Source organism: Limulus polyphemus, unplaced genomic scaffold, assembly GCF_000517525.1.
Source record: "Limulus polyphemus unplaced genomic scaffold, Limulus_polyphemus-2.1.2 Scaffold1925, whole genome shotgun sequence".
Classification (NCBI taxonomy): Eukaryota; Metazoa; Arthropoda; class Merostomata; order Xiphosura; family Limulidae; genus Limulus; species Limulus polyphemus.
The window spans coordinates 34,094-50,393 of record NW_013667535.1 but is presented as its reverse complement, the minus strand read 5'-3'; the positions used below and the strand labels follow the sequence as shown (position 1 = coordinate 50,393).

The following is a 16,300-nucleotide window of genomic DNA, read 5'->3' as shown; positions in this document are numbered from 1 at the left end:
AGCAACGTTCATACACGTCGGAAACTGTGATCATCAGAGAGTTTGTGAGGCACCCAAACACCTTCTTTATGGAGTTTTCCCATATTCCCTAGATGTTTACATATTGTTTCTTGAGAGACATGCAATTTCAGGGCCATTTCACGAGTTTGTTGCCTTGGGGGAGACTCAACAAACATCTTCAGAGCATCAATATCAATTCCAATATGTCAACCCCTGCCATCGCAGTTTTTAAGGCTAAAATCATCTGAACGAAATCTGCTGAACCATTATTGATACTTACGAACATTCAAAACATTTTTATAAATTTCTTTGTTGCTACAGAGGCATTGTTTTCCCTCTTGTATTCAAACAGCATTACATACTAAATGTGTGTCTCATAGTGTGCCATCACTATAAGGGATTAAGAGTATACTAAACTTTACACATTACATAGGCTACACTAATGTGATGTTCAGATGATTCGTTTAACTATTATACATGATGTATGTTTTTGTTTGAGGGGGGGGGGGTTATGAAAGTATTCTAAAATACAACATTAATTTATTGACGACCTAATAAAATAATTTCTTGATTAGTATTGAAAAAAAATTGATGTTTTTATAATAAATGAATTTCTACACTTTAAACATCTGTTTGTGGCACATATACAATTAGGTATTAATGTAATAACCTGGGTTCTTTAAAAGACAAAAAATATTATAATTATTAAACCCTTATAAGCACTTATCATAATAGTAACTGGAGTCATAGAAATATATTGGGCAAGCATGAATTTGTGGAATTTTCCTGCTTTTAATTATGTATTTCTAAATAATTTTGTAGTAATTTTCTGATTTACTAAGTTGATTAAAAAAAAATTGACTTTTCAGGTTCCAAAAGGATTGAAATGAGTGGAGGTTATGTGTTTCAGAACCAGACAGTTCCTACTTCATTTAATTTTGGTGATAGTCCACTTTCATAGCCTTTTTTTATATACCTTAATAACATGATAGTAAATCTGTACAAGCTTACTGTGACCTCATGATTTTAGACCAAAGTATTTTGTAAAAAAAAAAATAATAATAATAATATTTATTTCTGTGCATGTAAATTAACATAACCTAGATTCCATTGGGATGGAAAACTTTTGTTTGTCAACCATAATTTGCATCTTTCATTTCCTTTTCAACAAAAATATTCAAAACAAAATGATGTGCTTCTATTTCAATAAAAAAATTTTTGTGTTAAAGAAATTAACTCCTAATATCTGAAAGATAGTTAACAAGTCTGATTAAAAAAAAAAAAAAAAATTTGAGTTACTTTAAAATGCAGCCTAAATGTCTTCCCAAAGTGGTTACTGTTCCTAATGGCACTAGACTGTGTCAAAATGTTTGAATTTTTTTTTAACCATTTGGTTTTAATTTCTAATATATCATGTCTTTTCACTTTTTTTTCTCTTGTAACTGTAAGATGTGCAAGGTATTATAACAAGGTTTAGTTTCTTATATGCTGCTGGTAAACAGATTATTAATGTGTACAATTAGCTTTAGCAAACTTATCTTTGTTGACAAAAAATTAATGTGATTGTCAGTCTTTTTTTATGCTATATTAGTAAACGTAGGACTAAAATGGACCATTGCTTTATCGATGTTAGTGTTTATAAAGTTTAAATCTAATTTTGAAGATTAATTTAAATGAAAAATAAACTGAAGAACTTTTACTGCTCAAACTTAAGTGCTTTAAAATGTTTCCCTCTATGAATTTTTGTGTAGTTTAAAAAATCTGATTCCAAGTATTGCTTTCTGAAAAAGGTCCTGTGATATAAATTTTGGACATTTGATATGGATTTTTTAAACTATAATACAAATGTCTGTAAGCCTAATATTTAGAGGAGAATGACAAGATTTTCTCAGAAAAAGAAGTTATCTATTATTAAATTTGAAAAGTATCATTAGGAAAAATATGTTGGTGTAATGAGCCTAGATATCAAAAGTTTTTAAGCACATATTTGCTATAATTATTACAGTCTTTGGAAAGGTAAAACTTTACTCTTTTTTCTTAAGTTTCTATATACTCAATTTTTTTACTCTAAAAGTATTATGTCACTCACTCTAAATTTAGGTCTGCAGTGTTTCTGGTGTTCTATGCCAGATTATTTTTTTTCATTAAAGTAAAATCAGATCAGATATATCAAAATTAATGTACTTGTTTTATCTTTATAATGCAAAGGAATAAAGCATCTATAAATAGTGATATAGATCTAAATGTACAATAGTTCAATATAAAAAAAAAAACGAAAATAATTTTATCATTGAAAAATTTTGAATATAATATTTATAATTTCAACTGTGGAAATATTAACATAGCTAATTTTTGCTTACGCAAGTGGGTGTGTAGGAATGGAAATAAAGTTTTAGTAAAACATTGGACTTTTGATTCAATATATTAAGTTAGAACTATAAATTGAGGAACTTACTGGTAGCCATTAGTTTTGTCATGGCATCAAAGTTTAAGACAATTTCGGTGCAAAGATTTGGAAAGTATTTTGTGATAATTTTGGCCAGTAGAGAAAAATATGTGCTACTAGCTGGATCACCATGTATAGAATTATGCCAGTAAAGGTGCCTACATTATTTACAGAACTGTTGAAAGATACTTGACTAATCTACAAAGCTGGGCAGTTAATCTCATAAGACTTATCTTCCTATTTTCAGCTTGTTTTAAGACCTTTTCTAACTACTCCTCATTTAATATTAGACATTTTCATGTACAGGAAATTAGAAGTAGGTTATTTCCAATCCTAAACTGTTGTACATGAAAATAGATCACATATACGAAGTAGTATGAAACCTTTAACAAGCTGAAAATACAATTACCATTCTCTGGGTTTCTTACAAATTTAAAGCTACATATTTGTTTCTGAAAATAAACATAACCGCACAACCTTCATTATAAATAAAAAATACTAAACATTTTTAGGTGTAGGTTTGATGTTATCCTAGAACATAAAGTCAATAATATTACCAGTATTCATAGGGGTTGTGCATTACAAACTAGTCAGTAGGACTTTAGATTCGTGTCACAGTGAGCAAAAGAGAATATATAACTCGGTAAAAATGAATCCATTCAGATCCTAGAAAAACACAGTAGAACATTTACTGTTTGGAGAGAAACTTGTGATGATACGAGATGGCCTCTTTGCAGATGTTAAAATGATTCATAAAATCTTTGTTACCAGACATTTGGGAATATTTTTCTATTGCCATCAGCATGAAAAACTACAAAATACAAGTATAAAAAATATTAAGCTTCTAAGCAAGAAATTACTGATACCAGCAAAAGTCTAGAAAAAACTCAATAGAAAGAATCTAACATGTATAAAAGCCAGTGTGTGTGTGTGTCACATCATGCTTGGTTTCTTGAAATAGAAGTCATAAAAAGCCAAAATGCATTTATCCAGATACAATAATTTGATTACTGTCTGCCTATTACGGTTTTAGTTATGAGGGAGCAAGGGGGCCGTGAAACCTAAAAGTGTAGTGAGTGTTGGAATAATAAGTCTAAAATAAAGACGTAGTGTGGAATCACATAGCCTAGTCCCAAGTGCATAAAATGCATCATGAAAGTAGAAATATAGATTCAATTTTAAACTTAATCAGTTCGGAATTAAGCTATTTTCTGTTATGTGACCAATGTTTTTAATAATAAAAAAAACCTCTTTAATCAACGGAGACTCTAAATTAAGAAATCAACAAATATTTTTCCATGTCTATACATTTCATTTCATACTTTCAGCACCTTGACTAACAACAATATTAGGTTATACTTTTGTTGCTAAGCGACATGACATAAAAGCCATTGTTTGAACGTAATGTTACCAAAACGCACTGGTTTTCTATATATTAGAAGTTGTTAATCTAACTGATTTTTACCAATAATTATTCTATGCACATGCCACAAATTCATAACATGAATGATCTTAATTTTGATTGGCTCACAAAGGAACTTGCTGGCATTTGACTGCTACAACTGCACTTTCCTGCCTTTTTTGTTGGCTTTGCTATTTATTTATTTCAGTTAGTTATGAAATGTGAGGTTAGGGTATACTATGGGGTGGGAATAGTAGTACTTGACCTATCAATTTTGATGGGTTATATGTTAGTACATTTATAGTTTACAGTATAGACGAAAAAACTGTAGATTAACGTGCATGCTTTGATATCAAACGACTTAAAGGAAATATTTAGTGGCACATGAAAATAGCCACTTTTGTTTTCCATTTTCAATTCTTCCTATCTAGCTGGAGCTAGTTGTAATTAAAGTCCTTTTCAACTTAATAGGCTAACAATTTAATGGTGTTACATACTGTTACTCTTATTAGTCCATGCATAGTAATTCCTGACAAACACACAGTTAAATATACAAGTTATTTAGCAATGTAAATTTTTTTGAGCAACCTCACCCTAAATAACAGTGGTTACATTTGTAGCAAGTTCATTCCTCCAATAAGTTAATTTTTTAGCAATCAATTTAGAAAAAAACTATACATCTAATTCACTGTTTTTGTAATTAATTTATGTAAAATATTACCTTCCATGTACTTGCATTTTAAAATGAACATAAATTTTGGATTTTATACATTACTAAATGAATGCAGACAAGTGTAATTTTTAATACTTATTTACTCTTACAGTGGCTTCTTTTTTAAAAGTAATCATGCAGTGAGATATCATATTAGCTTGGCACAAAACTACACAAGGCCACTAGCATAAACTGCTAATTGGAGTTTAAAACCCTGTGGCTGGATACACGTGTATAAAGTGGGATGTGAATTATTGTGTCTAAAGTTTAGGCAAGTGCAGAATATTTAGAAATTTTCAGCACAATTTAACCACAACATGCCAGATTAATTGGATATACTGATATACATTATTCACAAAATGAAAGCAAGACAAATATTAAAAACTTTTTTGTGTTTCTTCCTATTTTATAATTGTTGTCATGAAACATAAATTGCCAGATGTTTTATTCATAACCAGTCACACAAAATGTGAAGAGCATATACATGTGTTACTGTGGAATAGAACAATTTCTTCAAAGAGGATTTTAATTACTTATTAAATTCTGAGAAGATTAAAGGAACTATTCCTTAGGTTCAGTTTTGGTTTATAGGACATAATGGCCAGAGATTCTCGAAGTCTTGTTCTTCAGAAGCACAAAAAATATCAAACTGGCCTGTTAAAACAATGGAATCACATTTGTCTTGAGCATGTCTAAATACATGTGAATTGTTATAATTAGAAAAATTCTTTGTTGGAAACACCCGATTGTTTAAAGCATAAAGGACAAGTATATCTAAAGACAATTAAGAATGTTAGATACACATAGAATTATCCAATAAAACACTTGTGTCCTATACTGTTATTTTAATTGCATTTCCTTGCCTAATTAAAATAACTATTTTTGAAAGATGGTTTGTTGATTTTTGCATGTTAATATATAATAAAGTTGTTGTTAACATGTATGGAAAATGGGTTTTTTAAGTAATCAGCTACTGAAGACATAGTTAATTATAATAAAAAAGTAGAAAAATGCACACCTAAAGCAAAACTACATGGAGGGATTTGCCAGTTGTCACACTAAGTCTACTACAGACCAGAAGATTATTAACTGAGAAGGAAATCAAAGCAACACATAAAATTCTAGTATATGATTGGGGATCAGATTATGCCTTGAAGATAATGAAAACAATGCAGAGCTAGACATTTAAGTGCTATATTAAAAACTTGTATAACTACACCAGTAAGATAAAATACATCTAAAAATGAAAGTGATTAAGTTACTCAAAGTGGAAAACTGTTGTAAGGGTGGAATGTGATAGGGAAGTTTCTCACCTTTTTATTTCTCTTTTGAAGTTAAGATAGTGCATCCTAAGCCATTTCTGAGTGGTTAATAATGGAACAAATGAAGCACAGTCAAATTCAAAAAAATATCTAATTTGTGCTGTAATTGTTCTGTACAAGAACTTGTTAAAGAAGTCCTTTTGCATTCTGTCCTCCCACATTAAACGAGTATCCTTTACAAATGACTGTTGAATATGTAACAATGTGTTAAAATGTGCAAGTTAGTCCAGTGTGCATGGGAGGGAATCAAAATGTACATGCCTTGTACAGAGTACCATTCAACATGGTATTATGCAAGTGATGTCAGTTATCAACATTTCATGTTATCTTACAATGGACATTGTATAGGTTATGCAAATACAATTTGCAAACTGTACGGTGGACAAGAGTATTTTAATTCTTTACATGAACACCCCTTTGCATCTTAATAAATTTGGAATTATACTCAACATTACTTCTCTAATACATGGTTGGTCCATTTGACTGACCCCAAGCACATTCAATTAACTGCACAACTTTGTAAAGAATGTTTAATTTCTATTTCACACTATAAACAGTAAACCTTATTCTTGCTTGAAGTGAACAGTCTAGTTTGGGTGCTGTCCCTCTTTCAGCAGCTGACTCTAATGGGCTTTGCAGGCTCTCTTGCCTGATTTGTAAAACAGCTCTTTGGCCTTTTACTTGGACTAACTAGCTGTCACAGAGATTGCAAAAGATATTTTAATATGAACCGATATTGAAGCTGTATTTGACTTCATATTTCTGTGCTCTTATTTACTGTTTCAAGGACTTGTATGCTGTTCTGATGTTTTTTGTGTTACAGTATCACGATCATACAGTTGTTCACATTCTACAAATAGCTTTGGCATTTTCAAACCTCAAAAATGCCAGTTGCAAGAGAAAAGAGAAAGCATACACCAAGCAGCCTAATAATAGGGTGAATTATTTTTTAGCAGCTAATCAACATCAAGTAACTACTTTGTGGCAGTGGCAAACTAAAGTGCCACAGACCTGGATGAGACTTAGAATTTCCCATCACAGAATGTAAGAAATGATGCTTGGGCCAACTCTAATGCAGGAGTTTTCCCCCCCATATGTTATCCACATTCCAGTATATACTGAAAAAAAAAACAATATATTAAGTTAAACTTTATTGTTTTGCCTAAACAAGATAAACACTAACAACAGGCATCACTATGGCTAATTATTTAACCAACAGCCACTAGGCCACACCCTCACATTCATAGCACATGCATAACTTACTCCAACAGAAGTATTACTAACCATATGTTTTGAGTTTAGTTGGTATATATCTGAAGCTGAGCATGTTTGAGTTACGGCAAATCTACTAAAAGCTCTCTACTGTTGTTCATAATTTTGAACTTCTGACAAGAGAAAAGACAAATGGCTGGCAGTACCTATTGCCAAATCTTTGGCTACCAAACACAGTTGCCCTTTCAGCCACTATAATGTCACAGACAATTCCACTATTCACTGATAAAAAATTACCCCAAAAGTTGGTAGTGGATGCTACCAGCCAGTAATTTTCCCTTGGTCATCCAGAGACAGTAGCAGAGAGCCTTAGTAGCTTTGCCACAACTCAAAAACACTGAAAAGGTATGGTGGTAATGGAAATTGAAACTGAGACCACTGAATCATGAGGCATGAACAAAAATCTATTCATTTGTTGTGTTAAATGTATTTAAGAGCTGTATCAACTACCAGGCAATAGTGGCAACGTTATCAAACAAGTCTCTAAAGTAAAGTAATGAGGAAAAGTGATGCCTTACCTGAATTTGCTGAATATATGGAAAAACTTGCCCCATCAAAACATTGATCATTGTCCGTACCAGCATTCTATGATATAAACCAGCACAATCAGTATGCTACTCCATGTATTTGCATCTAGTTTGTTAGATCCCACTCTATGCAGCAAATATAATAATAAACTGATTGCCCTGCAGGTTGTTGGTACACTTAAATCAACTGTGAAAAGCCTCTCTACATAATATGATTTATGGGTATTTTACACTAATGAAGAGTATACTTTGTGAGTAAACTTCATGTAAAAATATAAATGCAAGTTTAGACTTGCTTCAAATAGTTTCACAATTGAGAATTAGGAATAATACACATGCATTGCACAAAATTGCAGCACCAGAAGTGACAACAAGGATGGAAGTACAATGATAATAAAAAGAGACAGTCTAAAAGAGCAGAATCCACAAAATGGTCCAAACCAAAGGTTATCCATTATGATAATTTTTGGAAGTACTTTAGCTGGAGAACAGTAAACTAGTTAGATTCAGAGAATACTTCATCAGAAGTAAGTCACTCTGCTAAAGAATCTGAGGTTTCTGTCAAGACCACTTCAAGATTATCACCTGGGATGAAGCCACCAGTAAGTTCTCTCAACCATCTACCTGGAGTGAACTCTCCCAGTGACATGACAGGAAGTGTTGGCAAGAGGTCAACCCATCTTAGTATCTGAAGTCATGGAAAAGAAACCCACCAAAAAGATTTGGCAAATGGATAGTTTAAGAACAGTAAGTTAGTAAAGAAAGTTTTTTTTTATTTTAATCACACAAATATTGTTATGTTTATATTCATGAATATGAATCTTGTTAAATGTCAAAAGTTACCTTGTTAATTATGACAGTTTAAGTCCAATGTACCATTGTTCAAAGAAGTTTGTACTCTATGTTTTTTAATTTAGATGTTTTATGATAGAGGAAGTTTAAATGTCACTAATAACTAGAACTTTCCTGAAAGTGTAAGAAATGATTTAACACTCAGGTGAGATTAGAAGAGTTTAATGACTGATTATTTAGCCAGCCAGTTAGTTCAGTGCTCTGAATTTTGAGTCCATGTTTTTAACAAATATGGGGAATCTCTTTTAAGGCATTATATATTTGTGAAGTTAGACGTGTCGTAAGTTAAGTGAAACTTGTATAACTTGTAACTGTAGCCATAAAAATGCTTTTGTTATCATTAAATGCACAGGACTTTGCATTCTTTTTTTTTAACAAATATAAAAAAAAATCTATCTAACAATAGAAACCATTACAACAATAACTTTGAAATATTGTTAAACCATAGCTAGCTATTAGACATTTTCACCAAACACAAATGTACTGTAAGTAATGATAATATTAATTATTGTAAGTTTTAAATGATCCTTTTTCACTGATGTAGTTCATGAAATGAATGTCTTGTGTAATAATGGGAAAATTTGCTCATGCTATAAAGCAAAACAGTGAAAATCAGACATTTTCGAAGAACAATTAAAATGCAGTAATAAATAAGAAACAGGTCATCTCCATAAAAAATTGGTCAAGACAATATAAGAAAGATTAAGTTTTATTACTGATGTAGAAATGGGAACATTTCATATTAATGGACAAAAACATGAAATTTATGGGGAAATTAAAACACAAGTTCATGCAAATTTTACTGATTACAGTCTAAAAGAAAAATCTAAATGATTTAAAAATAAAAGTTGATAATAAACTGCAAAGTTATTTTAAAGATTTTTAAAAACATTAAGACCAAATATTCACTGTTGTGCGTTTGTAACATTTACTCCAATAAATATATATATATATATATATAAAAAAAAAAAATTTTTTAAGCAAAGTGAATGGGTGTGTGATTTTGCCAGTAATGTCATTTCTGAAAGTGCCTGAATTTTGTTTATACAAAGAAAATCTGTATATATAATATATAAGATTATCTATTTTCAAAATGTAAATGAAACTTAAATGAATACTGCGGTCAATTTATGTAACACAAGGAAGTTGAAAATTAAACACTCCCCAGATCTTTCGACAATCTCAAAGTCACATGCAAAAGAAAATGGAAAATACGGCTACACACATTATGCTGCTTTAACCATAGATTCCTTAACATTTAAATCTAAGAACACCAACATAAAAAAAACATATTTTGTATACTAATACACATAATGTCACAAATACAATGCAAAGTTACTGTTAATAATGATCCTTTTCTTGATACAGGGTATTCCTTTTAAACACACACACACAAAAAAAAATATCAAATCCCCAAATGTTTGTTTGTTTTTCTGTGCCTGCTGCATGACCTCTAAATGGTTAAAATAATTTGGCAACTTTAATATGTTCTTCCAACTGATGATTTTGGTTGCTGTAAAGGAAAGAAAAAATTACAGTATTATTAAATTATGAATGAACCAAACTGTGGAAGAACTGGTTTAAGAATTTATTTATGCACCCCACTCCTTCCCAATTGAAACACAAACATAAAACTTAATTTATGAACTCGCAATAAAAATGGAAACACAACATTAATACTCACAATTTATGTAAATATAAAAGGACTGAAAACGTAATTAGAATCAAACTCTAATTCACAAGCTTACAAAATGGAGGTAAAAAAAACACTGGGGATGGCAAGCTTAAATTTATGAATGCAAGTAGTAGCTTGAGCAGAATGATTTCATGCTCATTACAAACTAGTTAAATGAAAATTAATAAAGTTGGGAAAAGTTTACTTTTATTAGTGTTAGCACTAAAAATGAATGAATACCATTGTAGTAGGTAATCTTAATAAAAGTTGTGTATCACCTGATACAATTACCTATTTCTTGAGATTAGTATTATGTTTATAAATATTATTTACTAATCAAGTTTTATTAATGTACATTTACTGTTAAATGTAAATAAGTGAGAAATATTCACTCAATTTACTAAAAAAAATTAATTAGCTAGTTTTACTGTAAATTCTGAAACAAGATATCATAAAATAACTACACATCACACAAAAAAATAAATAACAATACCCAGTTGTGAGGTGTGAAGATAATGGGAAAATTTATTATATAATAATTATCACTGGAATGAAATTTAGATATAGATGAAAATTAGTTAGAAACAAATAGAACACAAAATAGCCAAATTCCGATGATACTACACAAGTACAGCATTCACAAAATACATAAATATCACTTCGATGAGATAATTTATTTTAACAAAACTTCAAGTCCCTTTCAATGGAAATTCCACATTTTTTATGTAAAAAAATTATCTTCAAAATGTAACAAATAAAATTATATTTCCCAATACAATGTCTAAAGCTCAACATATGTTTAAAATACCAGATTAAAGACTGGATGGACAGAGTAAAAAGCTTACACGATGAAGATTGTACAACAAAGGTGGACTCATTCAGCATCATTCTCCACATCTTCTTTTGCTGTCACATCCTATAAATTAAGATGACAGATGACTTATCATCTCTTACTTAGAGTTATACTCATTCTTAAAATATTCTTCACGAGCTTTATTCAGTAACTTTCCATAGAGTAATTGATCACTCAAAAACTTCAACAGAAAACAAGGTTAATGTCCATAGTACACATCTCTGGAACATTTCCGAGACTCAAATATCCATATAACTAACTCTGAGAAATAAATATAAATATTCTAAATGCATCAGATTTCTTATAATCTAATGACTAGAAACCCATTTAAGTAAACTTGTATCAATAATTACTGTGTATAGATGTTTAACTTGATGAAAACTTAAAATAGGTTTTTGCAATTATGTTTCTGCAATAGTTTGAAGTAATAAAAAGAAAAAAGCATAGTTAGCCACTTTTGAAAACTGGAGTCAAGACCATTATACAAATGGTAGCTGCCAATTTTTATTTTATAACATTTTTTAATTAATTGCATTATGCTATATAATTTAAAAACATATAAACCCTAACAATAAAAAGAAAAAAAGGGGACGAAAGGCACAAAGGTGTAATTTTATCCCCCATTTTGAGTTTTGCTCAGAAAATTTGTTTGTCTGGACTTCTGAAGGTTGATTTTTTTTAACCCAGACTTTACAATAAGTAACTGTGGAGGCAGCCAAAGAACATATTGCACAGGCAAAATATGAGCTGTGTATGAGCTGTCAAACAGCAAGTAGTTATTACAACCTCAACCAAAAGAGTCAGAGTATGTGAAGTTATGTTCCTTTCTGTTGAATATGGAGATTTGGATTTTGTTCCCATTCAGAAATGTCTTCTTCAGTTAATCACTCAATCAATGAGTAACAGTGTTAAATGACAAGACAAATGCCATGCAGATACATCAAATTCTACAAACACTCCAAGAAATAAAGCACACATATCCATACATAGTGCTTCTGAACTTGGAAGTGGTCAACCTTTTCCATCACTTACTTCCACTAGTGAACACTTTTCTCTAGGCATCCCTTTTCTCTAATTTAATCACTATAAAATCATCATCACTCAGACAAAGCATAATTTTTACAGCCTTCAATCTTGTTTTGTTAGAGAGCCATAAAATAGAAAATTAGACCCCTCTTGCCACATCCTCTGTTTCAGGATTTGTTAAGAGTTCTCTCTTAAATTTAATAAATACTATATTATTTATAACCAATAAAAAGCCAAGGTTTTCGTCTATCAAATGATGTATTATATTACATTGTTTTCCAAACAGAGAATTATCAATTTCTCTTTTAGTACAAGCTTAGTTCCCATGGGAAACATATCAATTAGCTTGGATGAATTTGTAACGGCTCTGGTTGCATAGCCATTTGGTTGTGATTAGTTATGGGACATTATCTGCATTTTACATGTTATTATTCTATGTTCTTTGGAACATCATTTAAATAGATAAAAATTATTTAGTGCACTACTACCATTAGTATAAAAAAAGTAGGATTAAGTGTCATTGACAATTGTCAGCAGAAAAAGTCTAGGTAAGTACTTTATTTCTTGTTTTTTATGTGTATTCTACATTTATTATTATAAAAGTAACTAAAATGTAAAAATATGAATCTCTTTAGATTAGTTAAGGCTAGATTAGATAAAATGAATAATAATATAATAAAATAATTTTCATAAGTCACATATGAGCATCTTGGAGTAGCTTGTGGGTAACGAAATTTGATAACATGAGCCCCCACATTCCACAAGCAATTTACAACTTATAATGGCATGAATAGTGGTTAGACACGGCTCAAAGGGTAATGAAATAATAAAATATAAGTATAAATAGATGCATACTATTACGAGTTTAAAGCTACTTGGGATAAACAAATGTCATTTTATGTTACAATTTTAAGTCATTCTGGAAAGAAAAAAAGGGTAGTTATGTGAAAGACTTGCAATGTTTAGTGAGAGTCCGCCAAGTTTTGTGAAGATACGCATACCATATTAAAAGTTGTAGTATCAAAACTATGACGACTTAAACGAGTACAAAGTGGTCACATGGTTGGTCAATTCGACCAAGCCCATGTAGAGAGGGTTAAGGTGTAAGATTACACATCACAAGGTTTGACTGCAAAAAAGAAAAAGTTTATTTTACCAAGGAAAGAAGCTGGATCTTCCACAAATGTAGTAGTGTACATGCTGGAGTAAAAATAACAAATTATAAGATAAACAGTGTCAAAAGGAAATGGATGCACTATTTAGATACTATTTACAGTCATCCAAAATGGGTGCGAGAACAATTGTCAACCATGATTTTCTCTCCAAAAGCTACCGGAGAAATCATATTTGAAAAAAATCTATACATGGTCGTGAACTATGTACTATACAACCAAACTGAAAGAAATATTGTCAATAAAGGCTTTAACTATAAAGTAAAACTACCTAATATTAAATATATACCCAATTACAGTGTGATGTTTTTAATGAAACTAATGTTCTGAATGAAAACCCATTTCTATATGTTACACATAATTAAAACACTTTCTACAAAGTATAAATAATATTTCTTATTTATATTTTATTAAAACAATCACTAGCACCACCCACACACAGATTTTTCTTCACAAAATAATGAATGACAACACATAAAATACAGCAAACATACCAGCCAATTACATTTTGTTTAATGATTATTTCCAAGTATCCATAAGAGTAATTATACTATGATTTCTGATAATGTATGTGTACTTTTACAATATTTTGCAGGTTACTGGTAAACATTACAAGGCTTTCATACACAAACTATTAAGTTTTAAATTATGTATTAAGGTTTTTTAATTAAAGATTTTCTCCCAAAATTTTTTATTTCAGAATGTTGACAATCCAACATGCAAAGTACTTTTGATTTTCAGATTAAAGTTTTATGCATCGGAACATTTCTAAATTTAACATGCAAAATCTTTATAATATGTAGATAGTTATCAAATGTTTTTATTTCACTACTGTATTTCTGTATGGGTTGGGTTGATTTGATCTACCTGGTAACCACCATAAAAAATTAGGAAATAAATATAAATTATGCTTTTTTGTTCTAGAATGAATACAAATTTTTAACACACATGGTTGAAAATCTCATCGGTTTCAACAAGGCTGGTATTTTTCTTTTCTTTCTTTTGCCAATTGCAGTGAAGTGAAAACATTGTCTGTAATCACATTCCTCCCTTTACTCAAGTACTGTGCCATCAACCTGAGTACTACACTTTTGGGCAGTCTGACCAGCTGGGTAAGTTTCAACTTTGTCCAGGTAGAGGAAACCATTCACCATGTATTTTGAGCCAACATTCACAACCAGCCAAAACTTGATTGCAAATTTTCCTGTTTGCCACGTATTATTTCCAATGACATTGTGCTTTTGAGAGAAACTGCTGCTCATTTACTGTAATTTTACCATCTGGTTTGTAGCAGGTAATGCTGTTTTCAATGAAACCATTCCCAATTTTTAATGTAATGGTAAATTTTATCTGTCTGACATCCAGCATTTCTCTCAAGTCAGAATTCAAAAATAAAGATATTTCAAAAATGATTCTATGACATTATAAAAAAGGAATTCTCCCTTGCACAGACCAAAAGCTCTCCAGACAAATGCCTTTGCCACTGTAGGCTGCATGACAATACAATAGTGCAATAAACTCTTCTAATTCCTCAAAGATATTTCCCAGGAATCATCATTCTATACCCTGTGCACCCCTGTACAGTATGTAATTGAATGTGGTGCAACATTAACACATCAATCAATAAATGAAAAGCACTTAAGAGGGCTATCAATGTTGCATTTTCCATAGTGTCTGGAACCTGGAGTTTCTGTCAAAACATTTTGTATAGCCCATCTTCACACACCCTCAACACCAGGACTTATGATTTCCCAGACAGTCCCCATCCTTCTCAGTTTCATGTTACTGATGCAGCTGAAGTTGCTGTACTTAGTATTGTTGTCCCTGGTAAAATGGCTGGAGCACCTGTAGCTGCTGCAGGAGGCAACACAGGCAAAGCAGAAGGAACTGCAGAAAATTCCCTAGAACTACTACTTTGTCATGATTTTGCCTACATTTAGAGAACTGTTGTTGTTGTAATGGCACTTCTCACTTTCACTTGCAGTACTGTTTCACAAATCCAGAGCTCATCACTTTCATTCTTGCTAATATTCCATGCATCAGATTAATTTTCTTACAAAGTTATGAATATCTCAATCACTTGTTGAACAGACAAGTATCTTCTATGAGCCATTTTTGAATTTCAGTTGTGACTGTCAGAATCTGTTACCAGCTAGGTTGCCAGACAAGCAGGTGCCACTTCTCACAAGAACTGATAATCATAGTTGGACTATGCTGATATATTCAAATCAATGAATAAGCAATACCTATACTTTGAGATTTCAAGGGCCAAAATATAAGAAAAGACTAATGTAATCAAAGAGCCATATGCTCAATGGGGACAGAGATAACAGGCTGTTATACTGAAACTACAGGCTACTTGTATTGTAGATTGTTTCAAATAAAAAGCATGTATTGTAAACAGTCAAATTGACTGGTCTTTGGTGATTATAAATAAAAGTGATTACAATGTTTATTTTTGCAATTGTGCCTTTGAAACATCATCAAGATATCTAATACGCCTATTTAGGAAAAGTCATAAACAGACAATGGTGCATCTTTCATGCATGCAGTTAAATATGAAAGTGAAAACAGTCAAAATGACTGGTTTGGTGGTTCTAGTGTTAAGATATGTGCATTATTATCTACAAGATGTATACACAACTGCTACACTACATATTGAAATATTTTGATCTGAAACACGTAAAAAAACTTACCGACTTTTTGGGCCGACCACGACCTCTTCCACTAACGGGTGCAGACTGTTTTCCACCTTTCTTTTAAGGAGAAGCAATATCAAACAACATTACTATATTGCACTAAGCACAACATAAAACCATGAACAACAACCTGTTTATAGCTACATTTTAATAGTAATTTTAATATCTTAATATTTCATTTTAATGTCTAACTTTTAATACCATTAAGTCTCAATCTCAAATCAAACTGTAAATATTTAAATGAACAAAAATAGGAAGTGAATAAATTTACTACAACACCTTTTTAAAGCTTCCTTTTGGTCTTCCACGTGAACGCTTTACTGGAGGCTCTTCAGAACTCTG

The 16,300-nt window shown here is 31.0% G+C and overlaps 1 protein-coding gene and 1 pseudogene across 2 annotated transcripts in view; one reads left to right on the top strand and one right to left on the bottom strand.

The window, feature by feature from the left end:
* Positions 1 to 2,395, top strand: part of LOC106465382 — a 54,295-nt pseudogene extending 51,900 nt beyond the window's left edge.
* Positions 2,396 to 9,457: 7,062 nt separating this feature from the next.
* LOC106465381 (high mobility group protein HMGI-C-like) overlaps positions 9,458 to 16,300 on the bottom strand; it is a 26,715-nt gene continuing 19,872 nt past the window's right edge. For both annotated transcript variants that reach the window (XM_022393264.1, XM_013925604.2), the window contains exons 4-7: positions 16,238 to 16,297; positions 15,956 to 16,015; positions 11,054 to 11,124; positions 9,458 to 10,046 (exon numbers count right to left, since the gene is read on the bottom strand). In XM_022393264.1, coding sequence (XP_022248972.1) covers positions 11,083 to 11,124; positions 15,956 to 16,015; positions 16,238 to 16,297 — 162 coding nt within the window. In that variant the 3' untranslated portion in view covers positions 9,458 to 10,046; positions 11,054 to 11,082. The remainder of the gene's footprint in view (positions 10,047 to 11,053; positions 11,125 to 15,955; positions 16,016 to 16,237; positions 16,298 to 16,300) is intronic.